We start from the raw sequence: 12,115 nt of genomic DNA, 5'->3' as shown, positions 1-12,115 counted from the left end.
TGTCATGATGCTGTCAATCGCTGGGATAATTGCCAGTATCATCGCACACTGAACATATTCACAGGGATCCTTGCCTGCTCAGATCGAACAATGGAAACAGTTACATGGCTCTCCTGATTGAATATACTATGAACAATTCAGTTTGTGGAAATAATAAGCAAACGCATTGTGAGATCTGGTTTGTTTCTTTCAGATTGCCAATACTGACAACAGACTCAAGGTCTAAAAAGCCTTGTAACTGCACCAAGTCCCAGTGCCTCAAACTGTAAGTGTGTATGGAAAATGCTGTTGCTCAATCTTTGCACAGAAATATGGATGACAAAGAAACAAACCTTCAGTGTTGTTCATCGAACAATACTGTAGTGTTTTTAGCAAGCCTTTTCACCAGCACTAAGGATGCTAGGATAGCCTTACCTCGATTGGTTTTGTTTTCTCTCATTTTTGAATAAGAGAAACCAAGAGGACCAAGTGAGTTATTGGCCCTGAGAGCATCACCATCATCATCATAGGCAGTCCCTCGGAATCGAGGAAGAATTGCTTCCACTCTTAACATGAGTCCTTAAGTGGCTGAACAGTCCAATACGGGAACCACAGTCCCTGTCACAGGTGGGACAGATAGTCGTTGAGGGGAGGGGAGGGGAGGGTGGGACTGGTTTGCCGCACGCTCTTTCCGCTGCCTGCGCTTAATTTCTGCATGCTCTCACCTTGAGGTGAGAGGCTGTCAGATTGCAATCTCATGTGTGAGACTCCTGCTGAATGTTGGTAAATGTAGCTGTGGTCACATGTATGCATCTCATTCATTGTATGTCCATGTTTGGACCTGTGATTAGCATTGGCTGCCAAGTATCTTGCTCCCTCTGCATTAAGAGTTAAATTGGTGACCCAGTAAAGAGCTGGGCTGTCCAGGAGGCAGAGGTCGAGCAGCAATTTGCCCGGCTGTTTGAACACAAGAGTGACATCATGGAAGTCAGGAAGAAAAAGGGTAGAAATGCCAAATTTAGAGCCCCCTGGTAACATACAGGGTAAGAAAAGGCAAAAAAGGAAACCTATATCAGATATTGTGAGCTCAATACTGCAGAAAGTATAGAAAGTGCAGGGGTGAAATTAAGAAGGAAATTAGGAAATCAAAAAGAGAGCATGAAAAAATACTGGCAATCAAAGAAAACCCAAAGATGTTTGACAATTACATAAAGAGCAAGAGGATAACTAAGGAAAGGGTAGGGCCTATTCGGGACCAAAATGGTGATCTATATGTGGAGGAGGAGGATGTGGGTAAGGTACTAAATGAATACTTTGCGGTTGTCTTCACAAAAGAGGGCAACGATCCCTATGTTGAAGTTTGGGAGGAAGATAGTGGAATATTGGACAAGATAAACATAGTAAGAGAGGAAGTATTAAGGGGTTTATCATCTTTGAAAGTAGATAAATTGCCAGGATCAGGTGAAGTATATCCGCAGCTACTAAAAGAAGAAAGGGAGGAAATTGCAGAGGCTCTGACCATCATTTTTCAATCTTCCCTAGCTACAGGAGTTGTGCCAGAGGATTGGAGACCTGCTAATGTTGTACCATTGTTCAAAAAGGGAGGAAGGATTAAACCAAGAAATTACAGGCCAGTTAGTTAAACTCAGTGGTGGGCAAATTACTGGAATCAATTCTGAGGGACAGTATAAACCTTCATTTAGAAAGACACAGATTAATCAAGGACAGCCATCACGGATTTGTTAAGGGAAGGTCATGTCTGACTAACTTGATTGAGTTCTTTGAGGAGGTAACAAGGAGGGTTGATGAGGGCAGTGCATTTGATGTAGTTTACATGGGTTTTAGCAAGGCTTTGAAAAGGTCTCACATGGCAGGCTGATCAAAAAAGTAAAAGCCCATGGGATCCAAAGGTGAGTGGCAAATTGGATCCAAAATTGGCTCAGTGGCAGGATGCAAAGGTTAATGGTTGAGGGGAGTTTTTGTGACTGGAAGGCTGTTTCCAGTGGGGTTCTACAGGGCTCAGTACTCGGTTCCTTACTTTTTGTCGTAAAAATTAATGATTTAGACTTAAATGTAGGGGGCATGGTAGAGACATTTGCAGATGATACAAAAATTGGCTGTGTGGTTGACAGTGAGGAGGAAAGCTCCAGACTGCAGGAAGATATTGATGAACTGGTCAGTTGGACCAGAAAAGTGGCAAATGGAATTCAATCCGGAAAAGTGTGAGGTAATGCATTTGGGGAGGGGCAACAAGGCAAGGGAATACACAATAAATTGGAGGATACTGAAAGATGTGGAGGAACAGAGGGACCTTGGAGTAAATGTCCACAGATCCTTAAAGGTAGTAAGACAGGTAGATAAGATGGTTAAGAAGGCATACGGAATGCTTTCCTTTATTAGCTGAGGCATAGAATACAAGAGCAGGGAAGTTATGCTAGAATTGTATACAACACTAGTTAGGCCACAGCTTGAGTACTGTGTGCAGTTCTAGTCACCATATTACAGGAAGGATGTGATTGCACTAGAAAGGTGCAGAGGAGATTTACGAGGATGTTGCCTGGACTGGAAATCTTTAGCTATGCGGGAAGATTGAATAGGCTGGGGTTGTTTTCCTTGAAATAGAGGAGGCTGAGGGGAGATTTAATTGCGGTGTATAAAATTATGAGGGGCCGAGAGAGAGAGTGGATAGGAAGGACCTAGTTCCCTTGGCAGAGGGTTCAATAACCAGGGGGCATAGATTTAAAGTAATTGGTAGAAGGATTAGAGGGGAGATGAGGAAACATTTTTTCACCCAGAGGGTGGTGGGGGTCTGGAACTCACTGCCTGAAAGGGTGGTAGAGGCAGAAATTCTCATCACATTTAAAAGGTACTTGGATGTGCACTTAAAGAGTCGTAATATACAGGGCTACCGACGTAGTGCTGGAAGGTGGGTTTAGGCTGGGTAGTTCTTTTTCAATCGGCACAGACACGATGGGCCAAATGGCCTCCTTCAGTGTCGTAATTTTTCTATGATTCTATAAGTGATGTCATCAAGGTCAGGAGGATAGTGTCCTGATATTTATAGTGTGGAAGAGTCCATTAATGAAAACTTTTGACATGACATATTAAAGATTCCAAATGTTTGGATAACATTTTACACCACCACCTATTTCTGTTAGTCAGCTGGACAAGAGTAATGGTTTTCAGAATTACAGAGTGCAATTGGCAGACCAGGAAGAGAAAATTGTGTGTTTACTTCCTGAGGTCGGAAATAGTTTATACAGAAGAAACCTAAAGAGCAGAAAGGAAGAAAAATACAAAATAGCCTACAAAAAACAAGTATACCATTGTATCTCCAGACAAAACAGATGTAACTAAAGAGTTTACGAAAATGCCTCCTTATATTACAAAAGTATATTTTAAAATTAGTTCTGTATTCCACTGTTCTTCCCTGTAAACCTTACTGACACCTTACCTATTGTGGTATATTCGTTTCCCTTTTGTTTCCCCTCTATGCTGCAGGTACTGCGATTGCTTTGCCAATGGAGAATTTTGTAGTAACTGCAACTGCACTAACTGTTTTAACAACTTTGAGCATGAAGCAGAAAGGTTTAAAGCTATTAAGGTAAGACTGTGCCAGCTTTATATGTCAGCTTAGTCACACTGTCTCAGCTTCAGCCAGAAAAATCTTTGTTAGCTAATCCTGATTCACTGACACCAGAATGTGGTGTGTGATAGTGTTTGACCTCAATATCTTTTCACTTGAACTGCCAAGAAATATATACCTTCAGGCCATTGCAACTGCTCTGTGTGATAAATTTGATAACCTGTTTAAAGGGGAGTACATTCTGCGTAAATGCTCCATAATCTGAGATGTTATATAAAGAGGCACCGATACATTTACCGCTCTCAATCACCACTGTCTCTCAATCAGCACTTGTTACCTTGTGTTATACTTCAGAGCTGACCTGAGAGCAGACATTTTGTGTAGCACTGCTCTTACTGTGACAACATAAAGCTGAGCTCTAATAACATCGTGAATGAAGAGGCCTTGAGAAGAGCACAGACGAGAAAAACGCTTCAGTCCATCTGGCTCAGCCCGTCCAGAAAGAACTTAATATTCCCCACCCTCAATCATTCCACTGTTTCCTGAACGATTCCAGGGTGTTCTAGTGCTTCAGTGGAATTTCATAGTATCACAATAAAAGGGGTGCTGCACTAAGGCCACGATATTTGCAGGAAGGGAGTAGAGGAGTGCAGTTGGGAGGAGGGGGGAGAGGAGGAAATCCTGGAAACACAGCCGTTATATATTCAGACTATAGATATACTCTCTTTATAGTTGCACAGGATGGAGACTTGTTTAGCTGATGTACTAATCAATGAGGTTTACACTGTGTGTATATACATGCTGGCACCACCAGAGGGTGCAACTGGTGGAGACCGGGGTTTCCTGCCCTGGTGGCAGGGGCTGTATAAAAGGGAGCCACCATGCGGCTGCCTCACTCTGGAGTTTGGAATAAAGGACCACTACAGTTTGAGTACAACACATTGCCTCGTGGAGTCATTCATAGCTACATTACAGATGAAATAGCAGCGTTCCTGCTGAATCTGACCCTCTTCTTCATGTCACACGGGGAGGGGGGGGGGGGTGGGAAGCAAAATTTGATCCCAAAATATCAGCTCCCAAGCCATTTCTGACGAGTGGTTCTGGAGTATAAAACAGGGGGCCCTCAATAACATCTAGAATTATGGAACAATTCAGTAAAATGTGCTTCCTCTTAAATCCTTTGTTACTTCAAATATTTGTTCAATTGAAGAGTCATAAAAAAAGCTGGCAAAGTTAGAATTCCATTTCGGATGTTGTAATGTGAAAATATTGACATTGTTGACATTGGCAAAAGCAACTCCTTGTTTATAGATTGCCACCTAGAGGACACTCAGAAGATGTTATCGGGTTGTATTGTGTATTTTTATTTGTGTATGTGACAGTATAAATCACACTCTTGTTATTGTTTCCCTATTTCACTTGAGTCTAGGTAATAACTCTTGTCTGCAAGGCGGGTGACTGCACCAATTTCCCTTCACCCAGTATTAACCCCAAACTGATGTCGAGGTTAGAACTTGGTGGTATCAGAGATCAAGCTATGATCTCTCCTTCTGTGGCACAGCACATTGGTGTCTGAAATTCCTGAGCCATAATAGAAATATAGAAACAAAGAAACATAGAAAATAGGTGCAGGAGCAGGCCATTCGGCCATTTGAGCCTGCACCACCATTCAATATGATCATGGCTGATCATGCAACATCAGTACCCCATTCCTGCTTTCTCTCCATACCTCTTGATCCCTTTAGCCGTAAGGGGCACATCAAACTCCCTTTTGAATATATCTAACGAACTTGCCTCAACAACTTTCTGGAGAATTCCACAGGTTCGCAATTCTCTGAATGAAAAAGTTTCTCCTCATCTCGGTCCTAAATGGCCTAGCCCTTATCCTTAGACTGTGACCCTTGGTTCTGGACTTCCCCAACATTGGGAACATTCTTCCTGCATCTAACCTGACCAACCCCGTCAGAATTTTATATGCTACTATGAGGTCCCCTCTCATTCTTCTAAATTCCAGTGAATATAAGCCTAGTTGATCCAGTCTCTCCTCATATGTCAGTCCTGCCATCCTGGGAATCAGTCTGGTGAATATTGACATTGTTGATGCTGGCAAAAGCAACTCCTTGTCTATAGATTGCCACCTAGAGGACACGCAGAAGATGTTATCAGGTTGTATTGTGTATTTTTATTTGTGTATGTGACAGTATAAATCACACTCTTCATGTTATTGTTTCCCTATTTCACTCTAGTCGAGACAATAACTCTTGTCTGCAAGGTGGGTGACTGAACCAATTTCACTTCACCCGGTATTAACCCCAAACTGATGTAGAGTTTAGAACTTGGTGGTATCAGAGATCAAGCTATGATCTCTCCTTCGCTGCACTCCCTCAATAGCAAGAATGTCCTTCCTCAGATTAGGAGACCAAAACGGTACACAAAATTCAAGGTGAGACCTCACTAAGGCCCTGTACAACTGCAGTTAGACCTCCCTGCTCTTATACTGAAAGCCTCTCACTATGAAGGCCAACATGCCATTTGCCGCCTTCACCGTCTGCTGTACCTGCATGTCAACTTTCAATGACTGATGTACCATGAATCCCAGGTCTCATTGCACTTTTCCTAATCTGTCACCATTCAGGTAATATTCTGCCTTCCTGTCTTTGCCACCAATGTGGATAACCTCACATTTATCTACATTATACTGCATCTTCCATGCATTTGCCCACTCACCTAATCTGTCCAAGTCACCCTGCAACCTCTTAGCATCCTCCTCACAGCTCACACTGCCACCCAGCTTTGTGTCATCTGAAAACTTGGAGATATTACCTTCAATTCCTTCGTCTAAATCATTGATGTATATTATAAATAGCTGGGGTCCCAGCACTGAACCCCACGAGTCACTGCCTGCCATTCTGAAAAGGGCCCGTTTATTCCTACTCTTTGCTTCCTGTCTGCCAACCAGTTCTCTATCCACGTCAATACATTGCCCCCAATACCATGTGCTTTAATTTTGCACACTAATGCTGCCTTTTAGATAGGAAGGAGGATTGTTTTGTGATTATTGAGCTCATTAATATGAGGGAAGTTAGTGCTGGGGAAGGAAATATTTTCCTTTTAGGACACCCAGTACTCGCATAAAGGGTTCGTGGATTAGGCAGTTAGATGCCGAATAAAGCACTTCCTATTTCTGCCCCAGAGATTTACTTCAGCATTAATCTCAGAAGAGCACCCTTACACTGGCCATTTTGTAGCATTTGCTGAGTCACAGGCCATTTTGACTTTGAGCAAAAGCCCACAAGGAACTGGATTACTGTCCAAATTTATTTTCCATATTATATCTACTGCCAGCATACAGATAAAATTTGTATTAAAAGAACATAAGAAATAGGAGCAGGAGTAGGCCATATGGCCCGTTGAGCCTGCCCCACCATTTAATACGATCATGGCTGATCTGATCATAGCCTCAGCTCCACTTCCTTACCCACTTCCCATAATCCTTTACTCCCTTATCACTCAAAAATCTGTCTATCTCTGCCTTAAATATATTCAATGACCCAGCCTCCACAGATCTCTGGGGCAGCAAATTCCACAGATTTACAATCCTGAGAGAGGAAATTCCTCCTCATCTCAGTTTTAAATAGGTGGCCCCTTATTCTCAGACTATGCCCTCTAGTGTTAGTTTCCCTTATGAGTGGAAATATCCTCTCTGCATCCACCTAGTCGAGCCCCTTATCTTATATGTTTTGATAAGATCACCTCTCATTCTTCTGAACTCCAATGTGTATAGGCCCAACCTACTCAACTATTTTCATAAGTCAACCCAGTCATCTCCGGAATCAAGCTAGTGAACCTTCTCTGAACAGCTTCCAATGCAAGTATATCCTTCCTTAAATACGGAGACCAAAACTATACGCAGTACTCTAGGTGTGGCCTCACTAATACCCTGTACAGTTGTAGCAGGACTTCTCTGCTTTTATACTCTATCCCCCTTGCAATAAAGGCCAACATTCCATTTGCCTTCCTGATTACTTGCTGTACCTGCATACTCACATTTTGTGTTTCATGCACAAGGACCCCAGTCCCTCTGTACTTCAGCACTTTGCAATTTTTCTCCATTTAAATTATAATTTGTTTTTCTATTTTTGCTGTCAAAGTGGATAACCTCACATTTTCCCACAGTATACTCCATCTGCCAAAATTTTGCCCACTCACTTCGCCTGTCTATATCCCTTTACAGATTTTTTGTGTCCTTCTCACAATTTGCTTTCCCACCTATCTTTGTATCATCAGCAAACTTGGCTACATTACACTCAGTCCATTCATCCAAATCATTAATATAGATTGTAAACAGTTGAGGACCCAGCACCGATCCCTGCAGCACCCTACTAGTTACTGTTTGCCAACCGGAAAATGATTCATTGATCCCAACTCTCTGTTTTCTGTTTTCGAGCCAATCCTCTATCCATGCTGATATATTACCCCCAACCCCGTGAACTTTTATCTTATGCAGTAATCTTTTATGTGGCACTTTATCGAATGCTTTCTGGATATTCAAATACACCACATCCACTGGTTCTCCCTTATCCACCCTGCTCGTTACATCCTCAAAGAACTCAAGCAAATTTGTCAAACATGATTTCCCTTTCATAAAACCATGCTGACTCTGCTTGATTAATCATGCTTTTCCAAATGTCCTGCTACTGATTCCTTAATGGACTCCAGCATTTTCCCAACGACAGATGTTAGGCTAACAGGTCTATAGTTTCCTGCTTTCTGTCTGCCTCCTTTTTTTAATGGGGCGTTACATTTGCAGTTTTCCATTCTACTGGGACTTCCCCAGAATCCAAGGAATTTTGGTAGATTACAACCAATACATCCACTATCTCTGCAGCCACTTCTTTTAAGACCCTAGGATGTAAGCCATCAGGTCCAGGGGACTTGTCTGCCTCTAGTCCCATTATTTAGCGAGAGTGATAGTATTAAGTTCCTCCCTCCCTATAGCCCCTTGATTATCCACTATTGGGATGTTTTTAGTGTCTTCTACCGTGAAGACCAATACAAAATATTTGTTCAAAGTCTCTGCCATTTCTCTGTTCCCCATTATTAATTCCCAAGTCTCATCCTCTGGGAGACCAACGTTTACTTTAGCTACTCTTTTCCTTTTTATGTACCTGTAGAAACTTTTACTATCAGTTTTTATATTTCGTGCTAGTTTACTTTCATAATTTATCTTCCCTCTCTTTATTATTCTTTTAGAATTATATTATTAATAGTATAGGATAGCATAGAATTAATATTATCATAACCTTACAGCACAGAAGAAGTCCATTTGGCGTGTTGTTTGTGCTGTCCAGTCTAGTCCCACACTCCAGCTTTTTCCCCATAACCCCGTAAATTAGTCCTCTTCAAGTACATGTTCAACTGCCTTTTGACATTTCCTAGGGAATCTGTTGCCACTACTCTTAGGTAGTCGGTTCCAGATCTTTGTGTGAAAAATGTATCCTCACCTCCCCTCTACTTATTTTGCCAATTATTTTAAATCTATAACCTCTGGTATCGACCCACTTGCTGGACGAAATAGTTTCTCCTTACTTGTTCTATCAAAAAAAAATCATCATTTTGAAAGAGCTACCAATTAGACCCAGTCCACTGCTCTTTCCCCATAGCCCTGCATCTTTTTCCTTTTTTAAGTAGAGATCCAATTCCCATCCGGAAGTTATTATTGAATCTGTTTTCACAATCCTTTCAGACAATGCATTACAGATCCTTATGACTCACGGAGTAAAGAAAAATTCTCAGCTCTCCCCTGGCTTTTTTGCCAATTATTTTAAATCTGTGTTCTCTGGTTACTAACTGTCCTGCCAATAGAAACCCATTTCTCCCCAACTATTCTATCAAGACCCCTCATAATTTTGAACGCCTCTATTAAATCTCCCCTGAGCTTCTCTGCTCGAAGGAGAGCAATCCCAGCTTCTCCAATCTTTCCATATACACACATGCCCAGAGTTTCTGGGCCCTGTGACTGGGTTCGGCATGCGTGCGTACGCGCAAAAACCTGGAACTTGCGATCTGTCAAGTTTCAGCTTGACAGATCCACTGCATCCCCGGGAAATGCTGGCGGGGAGTTGCGTTATTTGCCCAACTACTGCCCAGTGAGTGCCCGTGAATCTCTTACGCCCGCTACAAGAAGGTGTATGGCCGCCTTTTACCAGTGTAAGAGTTTAAATAAATATTAAAATTATTTTTAAAAATTATTTAAACATAAAAAAACTTTGAAATTAGTAATATGTTATTTTTAGCCCCTTTAAAACATTTACATTTATTTTTCAAAACATTTTATTTTTGTTTTAAATGTTTAATTTAATTGTATTTTAATTAATTGTGTTAATCATGTAATGATTTATTTTTATTTAACGATCGTGTAATTGTATTTTTTAGGGGATTCCTATTCATGCTTATGGCCATTCCATACGTAAATGGAATCCCCGTAAGCATAATGGGGCTCCCCATTTTTGATTGGTTGGTCTGGCCCACGTGGTCCCGGGGCCCTTGCCGACCGCATGTGCCCTGGAACACGTGGGCCTTTACACATGCGAACGTGTAGAGATCCAACAACGCAGGTGTTCGAACCTCCGGGATCATCAGGTAGGTTCGTACTTTTCTTGCGGTTTGGAGACATTCGCCTGCGGGAAGCCTCCGACCACAAATTCAGGCCCATAGCCTCTCATCCCTGGTATCATCCTAGTAAACCTCCTCTGTAGCCTTTCCAAGGCCTTGACATCCTTCCTAAAGTATGATGCCCAGAATTGTACACCTAACTAGGCCTAACCAGAGATTTGTAAAGGTTTAGCATGACTTTCTTGTTTTTGTATTCAGTGCCCCTATTTACAAAGCCAAGTACTCCATACGCTTTCTTAACCACCTTATCAACTTGCCCTGCCACCTTCAACGATTTGTGACTATCTCTCTGCTCTTGCACCTCCCTCAAAATAGTACCATTTAGATGATACTGCCTCTCCACCTTGTTCCACCACACCATGTTGTGCACTACTTCAGACTTCGTCGCATTAAATTGCATCTGCCCATTTTACCAGTTTATTTATGTCCTCCTGAATTCTGCTACTCTCTTCCTCACTACATACTACATTGTTTAGCTTTGTCTCATCCGCAAACTTCAAAATTGTACTGCCTATACCCAAGTCCAGGTCAAAAAACATATAGAGGTATATATATAGTCCTAGGTTCCTGGGGGACCCCACTGCATACTTTTCTCCAGTCAGAAAAAGAACACTGTCCTCTGCTTTCTATCCCTTAGCCAATTACATACCCAAATTACCACTTTAATCCTATGTACTATTTTTTGAACAAGTCTGTTATGTGATACTTTATCAAATGCCTTTTGAAAGTCCATATACACATCTACTGCAGGTTAATCAGACACTATTTACCTTTAACAAATTCATGCTGGCTGTCCCTCATTAATCATAAGAAATAAGAACATAAGAAATAGGAGTAAGAGTAGGCCATACGGCCCCTCGAACCTGCTCCACCATTCAATACGATCATGGCTGATCCGATCATGGACTCAGGTCCACTTCCCTGCCCGCTCCCCTTAACCCCTTATCCCCTTAAGAAACTGCCTATCTCTGTCTTAAGTTTATTCAACGTCCCAGCTTCCACAGCTCTCTGAGGCAGCGAATTCGACAGATCCACAATCCTCTGAGAAAATAAATTTCTCCTCATCTCAGTTTTAAATGGGTGGCCCCATATTCTAAGATCGTGCCCTCTAGTTCTCGTCTCCCCTATCAGTGGAAACATCCTCTCTGCATCCACCTTGTCAAGCCCTTTCATAATCTTATACGTTTTGATAAGATCACCTCTCATTCTTCTGAATTCCAATGAGTAGAGGCCCAACCTACTCAACCTTTCCTCATAAGTCAACCCCCGGAATCAACCTAGTGAACCTTCTCTGAAATGCCTCCAAAGGATATCCTTTCGTAGATGTGGAAACCAAAACTGCACGCAGTATTCCAGGTGTGGCCTCACCAATACCTTATATAGTTGTAGCAAGACTTCCCTGCTTTTATACTCCATTCCCTTTTCAATAAAGGCCAAGATTCCATTGGCCTTCCTGATCACTTGCTGTACCTGCTTACTATCTTTTTGTGTTTCATGCACAAGTACCCCCAGGTCCCGCTGTACTGCAGCACTTTGCAATCTTTCTCCATTTAAATAATAACTTGCTCTTTGATTTTTTTCTGCCAAAGTGCATGACCTCACACTTTCCAACATTATACTCCATCTGCCAAATTTTTGCCCACTCATTTAGCCTGTCTATGTTCTTTTGCAGATTTTTTGTGTCCTCCTCACACATGGCTTTTCCTCCCATCTTTGTATCGTCAACAAACTTGGCTACGTTACACTCGGTCCCTTCTTCCAAGTTGTTAATATAGATTGTAAATAGTTGGGGTCCCAGCACTGACCCCTGCGGCATCCCACTAGTTACTGGTTGCCAACCAGAGAGTGAACCATTTATCCCGACTCTCTGTTTTC

The 12,115-nt window shown here is 42.0% G+C and overlaps 1 protein-coding gene across 1 annotated transcript in view; it reads left to right on the top strand.

The window, feature by feature from the left end:
* LOC139279543 (protein lin-54 homolog) overlaps positions 1–12,115 on the top strand; it is a 228,533-nt gene that overhangs the window by 192,330 nt on the left and 24,088 nt on the right. Inside the window, exons 10-11 of the mRNA XM_070898671.1 lie at positions 194–265; positions 3,481–3,583. Of these exons, the coding sequence (XP_070754772.1) occupies positions 194–265; positions 3,481–3,583 (175 nt within the window). The remainder of the gene's footprint in view (positions 1–193; positions 266–3,480; positions 3,584–12,115) is intronic.

Source organism: Pristiophorus japonicus, chromosome 14 (assembly GCF_044704955.1).
Source record: "Pristiophorus japonicus isolate sPriJap1 chromosome 14, sPriJap1.hap1, whole genome shotgun sequence".
In the NCBI taxonomy this organism is placed as follows: Eukaryota; Metazoa; Chordata; class Chondrichthyes; family Pristiophoridae; genus Pristiophorus; species Pristiophorus japonicus.
This window is presented reverse-complemented; position numbering and strand designations above follow the sequence as displayed.